The following is a 17,085-nucleotide window of genomic DNA, read 5'->3' on the forward strand; positions in this document are numbered from 1 at the left end:
AATTCTCCAGGCCAGAATATTGAAGTGGGCAAGCCTTTCCCTTCTCCAGGGGATCTTCACAACCCAGGGATTGAACCAGGGTCTCCTGCATTGCAGGCAGATTCTTTACCAACTGAGCTAAAGTAACGTCATTCTGCCCCCAAGCTCAACTATGAGAAGCAAGGTTTTGTTCACGCTAAGATTTGTTGTTGTTCGGTAACTAAGTCATGTTCTGAAACTATGTCTATGCTTATTTGTCACCAAATACTCAGATTTCTGAGATGCGTAGGCTGGTCTGAACTATGTGGAACTCGGAGGCTGATGAAGGGAGGGAGGGAGGCCCAGGACAGGCAGCGGAAACCATGCTTTCACAATCAAGCCTGATGTCCCAGAGGGGCTGGTGGGCAGAGGTCTGCAGGGCAGGCAGCGGCCACCCCCAGGAAGCAGAGCGTGGGAGCCAGGGTCAGGGCTCAACGCCCCATGTAACTTTCACAGTCCCATTAAAGCAGAGTGAGGACAGGAGCAAACAGAGGAGAGGCGCCAGGGACGGACTCAGTGCCAAGTGCAAGTGGAAGCCCTGCAGATCCCTCTGGGGAGGAACTCACTGCACTGGGGAGCATGGCCCGCTTCTCCTTCCAGAAGCAGTTCCCTCTTCCCATCTTGCCCCCTCCCTGCCCTTGGCCTGATGTGGCCCACGACTGGTTCAGCAGGAGCAGGGAGGCTGGGAGCACAGGCGCCAGGGGGGCCGGTCCCACAGTGGAGCCGAGGGCTCAGTGGCAGCACGTACAGCCAGGACCCTGCAGGAACCAGAGAGGGGTCAGGAAGGACCGCACAGGGCAGGGGTTGCGTCCTGCTGGCGCCAACGAATCCCACCTCTGTGGGGATCAGAAAGGGCAAAGCCAGAGTGCCCCACCCCCCCTCGCGCCTCTGTCCTCCTAAATTCCCCCAGGAAACCTACTGGAATTCTTGGGAAGGCAGGTGTCCCAGAACCTAACAGGTGTCTGCCCACCCACCGGCCTGCCTGCCTTCTGTCCTTTTGAATTAGCACAAAACCAATAAAAAAACACAAAATCAAAGTCAAAGAGCAAGGCAGGACCAGAAAGAAGCAGGCGCCTGATAACCCCATTAGCTCCTGAAATGTCACGTTCCTTGGGTGCCAAGTTTCCAGGAGGCCAAAAGGATAAGGGAGGTAGTGGTTGGACACACGTCAGGCTGTGGGGACACTGCGGCTTTACAGGTGACCCAGCCTGTCTGAGGCTGCATTCAACTCACTCCCTTGACACTCACAAGAGGAAAAGCAAGCAGCACTGAACCACGAGCCGCCCATAACCAGAGCCCCATCCCCATCCCTCACTGTGAGAACCTCCCCTCCAGCTGTCTACACTAGTGGCTGTCCAGTAGATTTCATTTTATGAAATAGTCTGATACGCCCCTTACATTAAGAGGAAGATTCACAATGGGCCCACTTTACAATTACATCTAAACAAGCAGTCTTTTTTTTTTTAATCAGTTATTTCATAACAAGAACATTTCACTTCTTCTCACAGAATAACAGAGGGAGGGGTGTGAGTGGCCCTCACAGCCCTGTCCCTGGCAGGAAGGCCTCCAGAGGAAATCACCTGGGGTCTCCTTCCAGTCCAGACACAATGGAGACCCCGAGGTGGCGAGCCAGAGTGTCTGTCTTAGGTCAGCTCAGTCCTCACAGGACAGCAGGGGGTTCCTGAGAGGGACCACAGGGGTGAGGGTAATCGGGCCACTTGTCCCCTTACCTGTCATGTCAGCAGAATTTGGAACTCTTCTAAGCTCCAAAATCACTGCAGATGGTGACTGCAGCCATGAAATTAAAAGACTCTTACTCCTTGGAAGAAAAGCTATGACCAACCTAGACAACATATTAAAAAGCAGAGACATTACTTTGCCAACAAAGGTCTGTCTAGTCAAGGCTATGGTTTTTCCAGTAGTCATGTATGGATGTGAGAGTTGGACTATAAAGAAAGCTGAGCGCCAAAGAACTGATGCTTTTGAACTGTGGTGTTGGAGAAGACTCTTGAGAGTCCCTTGGACAGCAAGGAGATCCAACCAGTCCATCCTACAGGAAATCAGCCCTGAATATTCATTGGAAGAACTGATGCTAAAACTGAAACTCTGATACTTTGGTCACCTGATGTGAAGAACTGACTCATTTGAAAAGACCCTGATGCTGGGAAAGATTGAAGGTGGGAGGAGAAGGGGACAACAGAGGATGAGATGGTTGGATGGTATCACCAACTCAATGGACATTTGAGTTTGAGTCAACTCTGGGAGTTGGTGTTGGACAGGGAGGCCTGGTGTGCTGCAGTCCATGGGGTCACAAAGAGTCAGACACGGCTGAGAGACTGAACTGAACTGAAGCACCAGCTCTAACCTCTGTGCAATGGGTCAAGGGTGGGAGCCTCTAGGCTTTCTGAGGATTGGAGAAGTCAAGAGGACCCTGTCCCCATGGCTCCTGGCAGTATCAGCTCAAAGGCAGACCCTTCACCATCTGAGGGTCCTGATGGAGAGAAGGTCCAAGTCCAACTCCTGTATATCACAAGAGAGGAACACAATGGGGAGGGGCAGTGAGTTCTGGTGGGGTCGTAGACAGGGCCAGGTGTGGTGCCCCAAGGACAAGCTGTTTACTCCTTCCTCCATGGTGATGGAGAACACCCCACGCCTGGGGAATCAGGTCTCAAAGACACCAACAAATTCCCAACAGGAGCATTCTCAGCCCCAGCCAGGGACATGAACAATGCAGGAAGGAGCAGCCCAGGAGTGACTAGCAGCCCAGGAAGAGACTGGATGTGTCTCTAGAAGGTGAGGACCTGTGTTGTTAGACCTGGGGTAGGGTCACTCAGCCTGGGCGGGTGAGAGCTCTCTGCAGAGACAGGGTTTCAGCAGCAGAGATGTGGGTCTACTCTGGGGTGTCCAGCAGGGGCAGTGTCCTGTCCGGCAGGCCCATCCTGCCCCAGTGCCCAGATCACTCAGCCCTCCACCATGGATTTCTTCCAGCTTGGCCCCTCCTCCCGCCCACCTCTCAGGTTTGTACATGAAGTGTTCACCGCAGGTTCAGGGGGAGGCAGTTGCAAGTGAGTCAGGGTCTGTTCTTTCTGATGGGCAAATCAGGGGAAAGGTCTGAGGACCCCTAAATCAATAACTGATCGACTATAGTTCATTCAAGGTTGTCATGTTCTTAAAAGTCACCATGACACTGGCCAGGCTTCTGGTGCCTCAAAGTACCAGTTAGCACTTCAGGACTATAGCTGGGTGCCATTGTAAACAGAAATCATGAACAAAAAGCAAAAAAAAAAATCCCAAAATGTGGCACTAAATATAAATACACTTTGAGAAGGACCCCTGTTTACTCTTCGTCTGAGGGCTGAAACAAGAGGCGCCTTGTACAACATAGCCGGTGAGTGCTCGCATGCAGCTCAAATTTTCTGCCTTTCTGCACATGTCCCTGGATGGCCACAAAATCACAGTGAGTGTTGATTTGGGGATTACAAATAAGTTTTCATAAATAGGCAAGTTTGCAAATATATGATCCACAAATAATGAGGAGTGACTGTAACTGAACCTGTTATTTGTAGATGATTCAGTCTTTGATTCACCTAAGAAATACCTGGAAAACTTCCCAATTCTAATGTCCCCACATAATAAATTTGTCCCAATAATATCATGAAAAGAATCCTAATCACAGTCTAACCCAGTCACGTTTGTAACTTGACAGGATGTCATTTCTTTATCCCGAGGATGCTTTACGCTCCTTAGGAAGCTAAGCCCCGGAGTTCTCTTGCCTCCTTGGATGGCAGGCTGAGTGGTGAATGCCACCATGCTTCCTTCTAAAGACACATCACTGTCTCTGCCGGAGCTCTGTTCTCACCTGAGGATTTAGGACGCCACACGCTGAGCTGCTTGGAGCATTTTTTAGACAGAGACTCTGACGAAGCTGGCTCTGTGTTCTAGAACACAGACAAAAGGACCACAGTGTTGTCTACACAACACGGGGGAAGAGAAGGGCTTCAGGAGGTGAGAGACTGTTCCCAGGAGGAAGGGATCTCAGTGAGGCAACCCAGCACCCTCGCCCATCCCGCAGGCTGCAGGGTCCTCAGTCATCCCCACGCTCAGCTCTCACAACCTGCCAGCCTTGCTCAGAGTGGGCCCTCCCCTGGAAAACATCTCCTTCTCTCAGGTGCCCAAATTTCAGCTGGCAGCACAACCACCCAGAGAAGGCTTAGGTAAAGAGATCTGGGGACAGGGGTGGGGTCAGAGAATGTGTGCTTCTAAGTTCCCAGACTTATGCTACTGCTGCTGCTGCTGGGCTGAGATCACACTTTGAGAACCACTGACTAAACCATCTGTGCATTGCTTGGTTTGTACTAAAACCTTGTTACCACATAGTAAGATGACTTTATTAAAGCGTCCCTCACTGTCACTTTCACCCAATATGAAACCCCAGTCTCCCAATCACATTCGGAATGACCACTGCAGCAATGCTGTCAGCTTTTACTTGAATATTCCCAAGGACAGGGAGCTCATTTCCTCAAGTCTGTTTTAACTCTTAATTTTCCAAAGTCGTTTGTGACATTGAGTTTAACTCATTCAACATCAACCCCTTTGGAAAGAAAGCTGTATAAATTTCTCAAAGAGTAAGAATGCCCTTGGCTAGTTTGACACTCACTTCTATGTAGAATGTTTTTAAAAAGCTTTATGAAGCAAACATTGCCATTTTAGAAAACAATATATCAATCCCCTCTGGGTCCTGTGCTGATGAAAATGGCAGGATTTCAGTGAAGCATTTCCTCAAGCAGACACAGTGTCCTTCCAGAGGCCAGCTGGTCATGAGACCACACTGGCCACTGGTGGGCAAGCCTTGAGCCCTCACATGTGGGAAACGACTGCAGGGTGGGGAGCTGGCAGTGTATATCAGAACATGGTGGGCGATGCGTATGATGAACAGTTCCTGGCCACTGGGCCTCAGTCACCTGCTCACCTTGAGCTCTGTGCCTACACTACCCACATCCTGCATAATAACCCTGGGAGCGGGAGACAAGGGTGCGGAGCTTCAGGTGCCCCAGCTTCCAATACCCCCCAGATAAACTGCATCCACACACTCACCCCCACAGCCCCTCACTGAACCACTGTAAAGCCAACTCCAGACATTATACCACTTCGTCTAATAAGTGTTTCAGTATCTTTAGAATAGAGAAAAAAAAAATACCATTATCATTAGCAATCGTTCCTTAATATAAACCAAATACATCATCATATTTGTACACAAACATGTAATCAATGTTCCAACGTCCCTGTCTTACAAGTATTGTTTTGGTTTTGTTTTTTCACAGTCTGACACTGTGACTGGATCCACATCAAGTCTCACCATGTTTATTTAACCTGTTTCTTCAGTTCCTTTACATCACAAGTTCCTCCTCCTCCTCTTCCTGCAGCATATTTAAAAACAACCGGGGTTCTCTTTACCCAGTAGAATTTCCCCCTTCTGGATTTTGCTGACCTCTCTGGAATTATTTTTCAGATCGCTCTGGCCCTGTATTTCCGGTAAGTCGTGGGTGGGTCTGGCTTAATTTGATTCTGGTTTGATTTCTGGTAGGGGCAAATATGTAATCAATGTTCCAACATCCTTCACATGAGGCCCACATGACCCCACCAGCTTCCCTTTGTGACCAAGCCAGTTACAGAAGGTCACGTCCTAGAGAGAGCTGCTCCGCCCTTATTAGCGGTCTGAAACACGGCTACTCTATCACTTTCTCGACATCTGTCAGCCGGAATTCCTCACCAAATAAGGCTTTCTCCCTTCATCTATATTGAACTCTGAGGTACAGATCAAACATGAAAAGGTTGAATGCTTGATTGCTTTTCTTTACCAAATTTCACAAGTTGGTTCCTTAGCACCCCAGCAAAAGTCTCAAAGTCACAAAGCTGAAAACTGTGACAACACCAATCCAGGCAACACTTAGAGGTCCCAGTCCTGGCCTCCACACCTGCTCTTCAAACCCAGTTCTGGAGACAGGCCCCTGGATCCCCACGCTCCCTGGCTCCCAGGAGAGGCCCAGGTGGAGGGCCCGAGGGCATGTAGAATTTGGGGGAGAATCTGACTCCCCAACCTGGGATCCCAATCTGACAGCAAGAGTCACTCCACCCCTCGGCCACTGCTCCGCGGCAGAGACTTCTCTATGGGGGAGTTCGCTGTTATGCTTTTTTAAAGGAATACTCTCCTTACAGGTAAAAATACATGCAGGTAATTCAAGTGCTTTGGTAATATGACGCTTCTCCTCCATCCCAATTCAAGGCATTGAAAAATAAGCAGTTGGTTTTCCCTTTCAGTTGTCACTGCTATTTCCACCACCAATCACACAAAACCACTGTCTTCAGGCGTCCCTCCCACACTTAAAAACCTGTGACTGCAATAGACTCAGGGCCATAAAAGAAAATAAATAACACTCAACCTGAGTTTTCTTATCCACTGCAGACTTCCAGCCTTTGGACCTGGGGACACCCCTGTCATTACTTGGAAACATTTCCAAAGGCCCATCCCTGGGAGAGGAGCTGTCACTCTGGAAGCTATTGGCCCTGGTCACATCAGCCCAGAGCATGGGGCATGGGGACCCAGGATGAGGGTGGACAGGGACACCGAGCTGTGCCATACCTGGGTGGACGTGCAGAGGACACTGACACCTGACAGGCGGACAGGAACAGACACAGAGAAGCAATTGCTGGTGTGACTGCAGGCGGCTGGTGTGGGTTTTAATCATTAGCTGGGCTCCACGCTGCCATGGGTTAATGTGTTTCCTGCAGCCTTCTCCTCACACCCGCAAGCAGGCCTGGCAATAGCAGGGAGCCACCAGCTCTCAAACCCCGGCTCCAAAAGGGGTGGTTTTCCCTTAATTTGTGGAGGGTTGTCCCTCTTTCTCAAAGGTCCCTGAACTGAGACTTGAGGAAAGCCTCCTCGTGGCTGACCCGGAGTCCCCACTAAAGAACTGCAAACACCATCAGGGCCTCTTTTACCAGGTCACTTCCCAGAAATCCTGGCAATTCTACCCCCAAAGGTGAAAAAAAGCCAAAGCCTGGGTGTTATTTCAGGTGTGGAAGGGAATGGTGAAATCAAAGTTAGAGTAGACGGAAGTCTGGCCTGGGGTTAGAAAAGGTTGGAGGCAGGTGCCCCTTCCCTGGAGATCTACGGGAACGCACACCCAGGTGCAGGGATGGCTCAGGGCAGCATTTAGGGGAGGTGCTGAGGGCAGCTGCAGGCAGAGGCTGGGCAAAGGTCCGGGCCCCTTCTGTAACGGGAACTGGCTGGCCCTGACCAGTTTGGCCTGGGTCCTGCTGATTCCCGAAAGGAATGGAAGAGGTCTTCCCATCCCAGTGTGAACTCACACTGACTTCATGCCAGTCCAGCTCCCCAGCCTTCAAAAAGGACTCTGAAGTGAGAAAAAAAAATACAACAAACGAGCAACTGAGAAATGAAGTAACAGAGTCATCAACCCAGTCCAGGAGCCTGGCCTGCTCTGAGCTGCCCTGGAGGGGCTAGTGGACATCTGGGTCCCCAGGGCACATGAATCTCAAGAACAGGGAGCTCCCAGACTGCACCTCAACTCCAGCACTTTCTCAATGCTTCCCACTGCTCCCCCAAGCTGTAAATCCCGGGCACTCCTGTCCATCCATACTTCTTGAGAATATGCAGAAGCCGCCAGCATGTACACCCACGGGGATGCAGCAACTGGAGACATAGGGCCTGGGGCTCCCCAGAGCAAACACAAACGCTCAGCAGCACCGCAGGGCTAGAGCACCCTGCCTTTCCAGTGGAGATACTGCCACAAGCTCTGGCCTCACCCCTGTCCCCCGTTTCTAGTTATTTGACCTTGGGCATGTCCCAGCCCCCTGAGTCCAGGTGTATTCCCCAGGCTTCTCTCATCCTAACTGGGCCTTTCAGTCTCCATATATCCCCTCAAGGGTCTTCCACGGGGCTCCTCAGATGACTCATCCCTGTATAGACAGGCTACCTGGTGCAGAGCAATCAGAAGACTTAGTTTCAAGGTTGAACTCTGGGAATACAGCATCATGCATATTTTTATTCGAGTTTCACCTGGCTTTTTACCAAAAACATAGATGTTAAGTTTGGTTCCACTGACCAAGTGGAAGACTTGGCCTTTGATCTGAAATGACTCTTGAGACTTTTCTCTATTTCTAAGATCAGAGGGATTAAAGAACAAGGAAGTTTGCAAGTGTCTTTTGGCCTGAAACAAATTAATCTCATCGTGGTGGTGGTTTAGTTGCTAAGTTGTATGCGACTCTTGCGATTCCATGGACTGTAGCCCACCAGGCTCTTCTGTCCATGGGATTTTCCAGGCAAGAACACTGGAGTGGTTTGCCATTTCCTTCTCCAGGGCATCTTCCCAACCCGGGTCTCCCACACTGCAGGCAGATTCATTACTCACTGAGCTACCAATTCTGGTCAAATATGTTCTAATGAGACAGACAGCCTCTGAAGGGGCAGCTGTGCATCCCTACATGTGTGTAGGCACACGTGTACACGTGCTTTTGACTTTCAGAAAACAGCATCTATCACTCAGCTAAGACTCTGCTGTGGTATGCAGACCCATGTCTGTGCTTCTAAAGTTCACTACACAAGCAGAAACAATCTATAACCAGGAATAACCAGCATCTAATCAAATACCTGCACTTATAGACGAGGACAAGAAATTCCTACAGAGAGCCTGCTATGGATGGGAGCCAGTAGGAGGGACAAGGTTCCATGAGCTTCAGTAACACTTCTTCACAAATTAGTACCAACAGAAAGCCTGTACTCTGTCGTTGTCACCTAATTTTGCAGTAAAATAAAGGGAATATCATCAGAGTATGTTTTTTTTTCTTGTATCTCAAACTCCTAATTATCCAATTTGGCGGGCATCCTTACTGAAATAATTCAATACTTTTGAGAGAACCTGTCTCAGGTCAATCATGGGAACTGTGACGATGACAGCACATGCTCACGGGCCCGTGTCCTCAACAGTCAAGGAGCCGTCCTGTCAACGTCATTTCATGACCACGTCCTCTGACTTTGTGAGTTTAAGCCAACTTTATTAAACAAGGGGCTCCCTGGTGGCTCAGATGGTAAAGAATCAGCCTGCCAATGCAGGAGATGTGGAGACACGAGTTCAATCCCTGGGACAGGAAGATCCCCTGGAGGAGGAAACGGCAACCCACTCCCATATTCTTGCCTGGAGAATCCCACAGACAGAGGATCCTGGCAGGCTACAGTCCAGAGGGTCGCAGAGTCGGACACAACTCAGCGACTAAGCATGCACGCACATACACACAAATACAAAGGTGTAGCTGTCAGAAGGCAGGTTGGAAACTGTAGCCTGAGACAGTGTAATGTGACTCCTAATGTCACCTTTGGCAGAACCTACCCATTGTCTTCACTTTAATTAAACAAGGAGAAATAAAGCCGCCCAAGTTCAGTAAACAGCTGGCTCAAATTTCAGAAGCTATTCTTATACAACCTCTCCTCCAGTTGGAGAAACCACAATGGCCGAGCAAAACAATGGGCTGTGTGCGTGCCAGCTGCCAGGTGAAGGCCTGCACCTGCGCCCTCCGCTGGGCCTGACACTGCCGCCCGCCGCCCGCACGTGGCCCCGGGAGGCGGGGGCACGGCCTCTTTCAAGGACAGCAGCTGCTCTGAAGAGAATGCACTCAGACACCAAGCAGCGAGGGGCTTCCGCAGGACTGGCTCCTCCGGGGCCTCTCCAGCCTGGACCCATGTGTGCTTCCCGTGGGTGTGGCTGTGTGGGTGGTTCACACACATGGACTCCCAGGGTCCCCGCGAAAGCTACAGCTGCACCCAGGAATGAGTTTCCGTTGGTGCACTGATATGAATGCACCCCCTTGGGCAGCACTGGAAGGGCAAAGATAACATGGAAAAACAAACACCACTGCCTCGCGCGTCAGTAAAAAGCTGTCAGGCCAAGTTCAGAGCTCCATGAGGCTTGTGTCGTGAAAAGATCCTGTAATCAATCCGCCTGCCACCATCTGGAGGCTCTCACGCCACCTGCATCCTGACCACAGGCTCTTTTCCATGGGCTTCCTGAGTTCCTCTAAGTCTCTAAATGAGAGATGACAAGAATCAAGGTCTCAGAAGAGCCTGTCAAGGTGCCTTCACCTTCCCGCAGCAGAGGGAACACTCGATGAAACCGATCAAACTGGTTCTCCCCGGCAGATGGCAAGAGAACAAGGATCAAAGACAAAACACAAACAGCAAAGGCGGCGGGAACTGAGACCTCTATCGCCCTCCTGACTTCACGGAACAACAAATAAGGATTTCCCCACTCACTGTGTACTCTCCTTATACCAGAGCCGGTGCTAAGAATCTTCATACATTACTTCATCCCATCATCCTTACAATGACCCGCGAGGAAGGTAGTAGCATCCCCACTTTATGGAAGAGGAAAGCAGATCCCAGAAGTAGGAGGGCTCAGTTCAAGGTCACGCAGCTCTCTATTGTCACAGCCTGGGGGGGACCCTGAGCTGACTCCAGCCCACGCTTGGAATCACTGCTATACTCTGTGCTGGACGTGCCTGTGAACGTGCATGTAGATCTACAGAAACAGCTAGAGCACACAAGTGACTCAGTTTTGAAGAGCCTGGCTACCTCTCCCATCACTAATGATCATGGTCACCTAGAGAAACAGTGACATGTCCACTGCACAACCCAGCAGAACACATGCCACGGAAGTCCACAAGTGTGACCCAAACAGACAGTGAAGTGCCGTTATCCTTTTCTATTCTAAACGCCGTGCCTACCGCCACAGCCACAGAGTGCCTAAGGATTTAGCAAGATGCACTTCAAAGCTCGTATCTGATATCCCTCTAAAACAGTAATTCATCTGGATCTGGGACGAAGGGGGAGCATTTCTGGGCAGCGGGGTTCGGCACCTGTCTCACACACAGTCAACACCCTGAACAATTTTCCACATGGCACTTTCTCCACTGACTTGCCTTTTCCCCTCCTTGCTGATAAGGCACGTGCCGATAACGTGGTTTCCTTTTTACACTGGCTTCCAAGAAACTTGGAGCCTGTCTGCATGGTTTCATCAGCTACGTTAACATTTACAAAAGGAGGTTTGCCTCCCAGATCTTTTTCTCAGCCCCACTGCCTGCCATTTTTAGCCAAACTTCACACCTACCTTTTAAACCATCACAATAAACTGAAGATCTACAACCAGAAAAAAAAAAAAAAAAAACCTAGAAAAATGAGCATCAACGCAAACAGCCAAGGGTTCAGAGTGCGACAAACACATGAAGGATCCCTGAATCCCTGTTCCAAACACCCCAGGCAGTCACAGAGGTGCCTAGTCTGGCAAAGACTCTCACACAGCATAACTTCAAGTGCAGGGCCCCCTGCAGCAGTCATGGGAGGCTGTCACATCCTGCTGGTACAGCCCATCACCGACCTCTCCTCTCTAGTGAGGACAGTGAATTATGCCCAAGTGTGTTCAAGGAAACATGCCCCAGGCTGCTGTGGCCCCAGGAACTCAGGCAGACCTGATGGCTCAGAGTTAAAGAGAGCTGAGATGGAGCTATTCCTCCTCTGCCCAGAAGGACTCCCTGCTCTCAGGTGACATCTGCATAGCAGGTGATTGCCAGGTGAAGGGTCCCAGGCACAAAAGTGGTCAGAGGGCCAGGCACAGATGGGTGGGAAGGGGCATTCACACCCTAGAGCTGACCACCATCACAGCTTCAGGTGAATAAGGACACAGCTCCCTCTCCCAAACCTAAAAGGCCGATGATGAGTCCCCACAACCACTGATAACCCAAGAGGAGGAGGCTGGAAAGATAGGGGGACCCTGCGTAAGTTTAAGCAGCACTGGGATGAGAGGTGGAATGGCCTGGCCACTGGGCACCTGAGATCCACGTTTCTGCTGACCATTTTCCCACAGGTGAGCAATGCCACCTTGGGGAAGGTACTCACCCACAATGTCCATCAGATAGAGATGTTCTGAGAATGAAATACCAAGCTGGGTCTGAACCCCAGTGGCACTAAATTACCACTAATTTCCTCTTGAGCTCCACTGACAGAATATGAGTTTTTCCCTGCACAGTTATCCTTGATTTTAAAATGCAGTATATCCTTGATTTTAAACTCTGTTTATGCCAATGAACCTGTCTCACCTCTCACTGTCAGGTGCCAGCAAAAGAAGCCAAGGTCAGAGGTGAAGGCCTCTCAATGTCTGTGGCTTTGGAAAGCTATTTAACTTTTCTCAGGTTCTTCATGTCTTAGGTGGGTGAGCCAAGGTGACCTCTGGGCAAACATGTCTAAGACAGAGCAGGTACTCAATCACTATAAGAAAGGGAAAAACAGAACCAGGGTCTCAGTGGCCTGGTGAGGACCCACACAGCCCTCTGGTTCCCAAGGTGACATGGGGACGGTTGCTGTAATCTGGAGGTCCATCCTTACCAATCCAAAATGCCAAGTCATGGTGCTAAAAGGATCTTGACTGATGCAGGGCCAGGAGAGAAAAAGTTGCTTTTGTGCTTTCTGCCCTGAGAAGCGACACCGTGTACTTGAAAGCCCTTCAGTAAATCTCCACCAGACAAAGCTGGTACATTTACACCACCCTGCCCATGGAAAATCCCATGGACGGAGGAGCCTGGAAGGCTGCAGTCCATGGGGTTGCTGAGGGTCGGACACGACTGAGCAACTTCATTTTCACTTTTCACTTTCATGCACTGGAGAAGGAAATGGCAACCCACTCCAGTGTTCTTGCCTGGAGAATCCCAGGGACGGCGGAGCCTGGTGGGCTGCTGTCTATGGGGTCGCACAGAGTCGGACACGACTGAAGCGACTTAGCAGCAGCAGCAGCAGCAGCCCAGTACGGGCAGATGGAGCGCACAGGCCAGGCTGGCCTGCCTACCTCTTTCCTACCATTTATTTATTTCTCCAGCAGCCTGGAGGGACACAGCACTTCCTGAGTTTTAGGAGAGAAAGACACATGCAGAACACAGGGCTGAGCCCTTTGGAGGGTGTCTACTGCTGCTCTAGGGAAAAACCAGCTCTGGCTCTAGAAGCCACTGGGCTCTCAGCCAACAGAGGCCCCGGAAGCAGGAAGGTGGGCAAAACCCACAGCAGGACTTTGGAATCTGTATATGGCAAAACTGGGATTGAGGGCATGGTGCCACGTCCAGACTCCATGGTGCCCTGGAGGAGGCACCAGGGAACACCCATTTCCCCTCCTCACAGGTGAGGCTGGGAAAGGCGCACACTCGCAATCTGCAGTAAGAGAAGAGGGTTGTCCTGGAAGTGCACTGAGCCAGGAGTCCTACAAGCCGCTACTAAGTTATTAACAAAAGGCTGACCTCCCCCGCCCCCACCCCCCACCCCTGCCTCACAAGGAGGGGCGTGGGGGGGGGGCAGTAAGGAGGTGGGAGGCGGCAAAAGAAAACACCCAGAGGCACAGTGACATTCAAGAACATTTCCATTTAGAAAGCAGACAAGGATAAAGATTTGCCAAAGTGAAAGTGTTATCACTGTTTACCTCCAATCTGATATAAAGATGGTCAGAGCTTCCTGTTCCAAAGCCAACACATTGTGCTCTCTGCGCAGACACCCGAGACACAAGTGCTCTGCCCACAACCTTATCACTAAGAAAATGCACAAGCAGCATCTCTGTGTTACAGCAGGGGAAACCTGGGCTCAGGAAAATGAGTTCCTGAAGTAACTAACTGATCAGAAAGGTAGTTCTTACAAAGGAGTGCATGCTTCACCCATCTTTAGGCAAGTATGCAAACAGCTAGTGCAAGGTGGTCCAGGGTCCACAGAGAGCTCTGTGAACAAAAGCCACAGCTCAGAGGGACAGGATCCTGGCAGAAGACTCCACAAAGACGGCGCGGCAGGAAGAGTCTCAAGGAAATGCCAATGACTTACCTGTTCCAGGTGGACCTGCACACAGTGGGGACTCACCACCTAAAGGGAGAAGAAACATGATAAACGGTGGGTGCTCTCAAGAAGAAACTCGGCATCACAATCAGGTGAGGCTCCCAAGCCTGAAAGCACCTCTGACCATATTCACGGTCACAGCTTCAGGATCTCAAGACAAGAAAAACTTAGAGTTTACAGAGTCCAGATTTTTGTTCACTTTCATAAAGTCCTTATCCTTTTCAGAGAATGTCATTAAAACCATGGACCTCTCTCCTCAAGAGAAATGCCCACTGCTTATAAATACAGGACCTTCATGTTTAATTTGGAAGGCCTAAATGGCAACCCACTCCAGTATTCCTGCCTGGAGATCCCAAGGACAGGGAAGCCTGGTGGGCTGCCGTCTATGGGGTTGCACAGAGTCGGACACGACTGAAGCGACTTAGCAGCAGCAGCAGGGGACTCCAATGGAGAAGGCAATGGCACCCCACTCCAGTGTTCTTGCCTGGAGAATCCCAGGGACCGTGGAGCCTGGTGGGCTGCTGTCTCTGGGGTCGCACAGAGTCAGACACGACTAAAGCGACTTAGCAGCAGCAACAGGGGACTCCCAGGCCAGGAACTTCTGAGCTAGTGCAAAGCATTTCTCACCTGGGAGCACAGGGAGCAGGGCCAGCAGAGGGAGGGGAGGGAGGTCTGCCTGGGGGTCTTCCAGCTGCCCCAGCATCTCACAAACACACTCAGAGCCTGCATACTCTATAAAACAGAATGCCTTTTCTAGAACTATTTCCACAGGTGGAACTAAAATCAGAGTCTAAATGTGGACATTTCACTCTAGCTGGAGTTTACTACATGAGACAGTGGGAAAGGAGTCCCTCTGACTCCACCCAGGCCCCCGCAGATGTGAGCACGTTAAGAAAGACACACAGACCAATGTGATGAGGCCACAGTTGCAAAGAGGTCAGAAGAAACACAGCTACGGGCGCCCATGACGACAGACCCAGTGGGATAAATACCCCAGCTCTCAAGTCTGTCTGTGGGGGGTGGGGTCTTCTGCTCCACCACTTCCTGGCCATGGGACCTTGGGCTCCAACCACTCTGGGCTTTGGTTTCCTCCTCAGAGAACTGGAGGCAGTAAGAGCTTGTGGTGCTCAGAACAGGGGCTGACACAGGGCAGCTTCTCCTCTCAGGAACACGGAGCCTTCCCTGAGCAGAAAGGGCTGTCAGCAAGTGAGAAATCAGACTTGCTTCCTGCAGTTCTGAACGGCCAGGATTCTAGCACCTGCAAGTCGGACTCAGCTCCTCCTGACTTTCTTCCCCCCAGACCCCTCGTGGCTCAATCCTCAAAGAGTTTTCTAAAAATGTGTAATGGCAGCAGAAATTCCAGGGATCTGACTAATTGTCCTTGTGGGCTGGAGTGGGCAGCAGCGCACCCTTGGTTCTTGCCATGGCAACTATTTATAGTTCTCTTGCTTATCTTACAAAGTTCCTCAAGGAACATGATACACAGTCATTCACTTGTCTGGGACACATCATTACTCCACCAGGGTTCTGACTCATGCTCTCGTCTGGGACAGGGGTCCTCTCTCCTGGCACCCCCTCTTCTTCCTCTCTACCTGGCAGCCCCTCTCCCCATACACTTAGCAGCCCCCCTCCCAGTACAGAATCACTGAGCTGAGGGTTGCTTCACTCCACACTGAGAATCCCAGGGAAGCCCGAACAATGTTTGGGAACACACGCACAGATGCTTATAGGATAGATGTGCTGGCGGTCAGACAAGGAGCCGCGTGGTCATGGAACACGGTGATTCATTTTATCCTGTGTACAGATCTCACTTGGTGCAGGCTCATGCCCTGGTCCTTCACTAAATGCTTAGCACACTGGTGAGAAATGTGCAAGCAATCAGAGCTCCTGCCTTTGACAAAGCACTACCCATATTTCATGCAGTGGAATACCAATTCAGCTGATGAAATGAGCTGTCAAGCCATGAAAAGATATGCAAGAACCTTAAATACTTATTTACTAAATGAAAGAAGCCAATCTGAAAGGCTGCATACCATATGATTCCAACTTTGTGACATTCTGGCAAAAGCAAACTATGGGGACAGTAAAAAGATCAGTGGATGCCAGGGACTAGGGGACAGATGCGAAGGTGGAGCTTTAGGGCAGGAAAACTGTTCTTTGTGCTACTGTAGTGGTGAATAAATATCATTATGTGGCATGTGCGCTACATTGCTTCAGTCATGTCCGACTCTTTGCAACCCCATGGACTGTAGCCTGCCAGGATCCTCTGTCCATGGGATTCTCTAGGCAGGCATACTGAAGTGGGTTGCCATGCCCTCCTTCAGGGGATCTTCCAAACCCAGGGATCAAACCCACATCTATCTCCTGCACTGGCAGGCAGGTTTTTCATCACCACCTGGGAAGCCGCACATACATGTCATTATACATTTGTTCAAATCCTAGAATGTATATAACACCATGTAAATTATAAACTATGGGTAAGAGTGTTAGTTGCTCAGTCGTGTCTGACTCTTGTGACCCCATGAACTGTAGCCTGCCAGATTCCTCTGTCCATAGAATTATCAAAGCAAAAATACTGGAGTGGGTTGCCATTCCCTTCTCCAAGGAATCTTTCTGACACAGGGATCAAATCCAGGTCTCCCACATTGCAGGCAGAGTCGTTACCATCTGAGCCACCAGGGAAGCCACTAGAGTTAATAATGTATCAGTACTGTCTCATCAAATATAACAAGTGTACCACACTAATGCAAGGTATTAATCATAGGGGAAATTAGGGAGAGAAGTGGGCACAGGTTAACTCTCTATACTACTTGTCTAATTTTTCTTTAAGTCTAATACTGGCCTGAAAAATAAATTCCAGTAATTATCTAGAAGATGTGTTTGTTAAGAGAACAAAAGCAAAAGCCCTGTGTAATATTAGAAGTTCGAGTTTTAAAAACAGCAATCACTAGGAGGACTATCCAGAAGTCAAGCATGTCCTGCATCTCCCACATCCCCTACAGCCACGTGAAATGCAATGACACCCACCACCTGGCCTGGACCCAGGGTGTCTTCCAGAAAACGAAAGAGGGCTCCATGCAGAGGGGCTCCCCAAATCCCACTTCCCGGGGCCATCACAATAAGCCCCATTGAAGGCTGAC

General features: G+C 50.2%; 1 protein-coding gene across 5 annotated transcripts in view; it reads right to left on the reverse strand.

Moving 5' to 3' along the window:
- The window catches only part of TNS3 (tensin 3), a 222,342-nt gene that overhangs the window by 131,570 nt on the left and 73,687 nt on the right, over nucleotides 1-17,085 (reverse strand). For 4 of the 5 annotated variants that reach the window (XM_070369418.1, XM_070369416.1, XM_070369417.1 and 1 more), the window contains exon 4: nucleotides 13,934-13,972. The exons of the other annotated variant lie outside the window; for it this stretch is intronic. Coding sequence is in view for 3 of the 4 variants with exons in the window: in XM_070369416.1 (XP_070225517.1) it covers nucleotides 13,934-13,972 (39 nt within the window). In the remaining variant the exon portion in view is untranslated. The remainder of the gene's footprint in view (nucleotides 1-13,933; nucleotides 13,973-17,085) is intronic. 5 annotated transcript variants of the gene reach the window in all.

This window comes from Bos mutus, chromosome 4, assembly GCF_027580195.1.
Source record: "Bos mutus isolate GX-2022 chromosome 4, NWIPB_WYAK_1.1, whole genome shotgun sequence".
NCBI lineage: Eukaryota > Metazoa > Chordata > Mammalia > Artiodactyla > Bovidae > Bos > Bos mutus.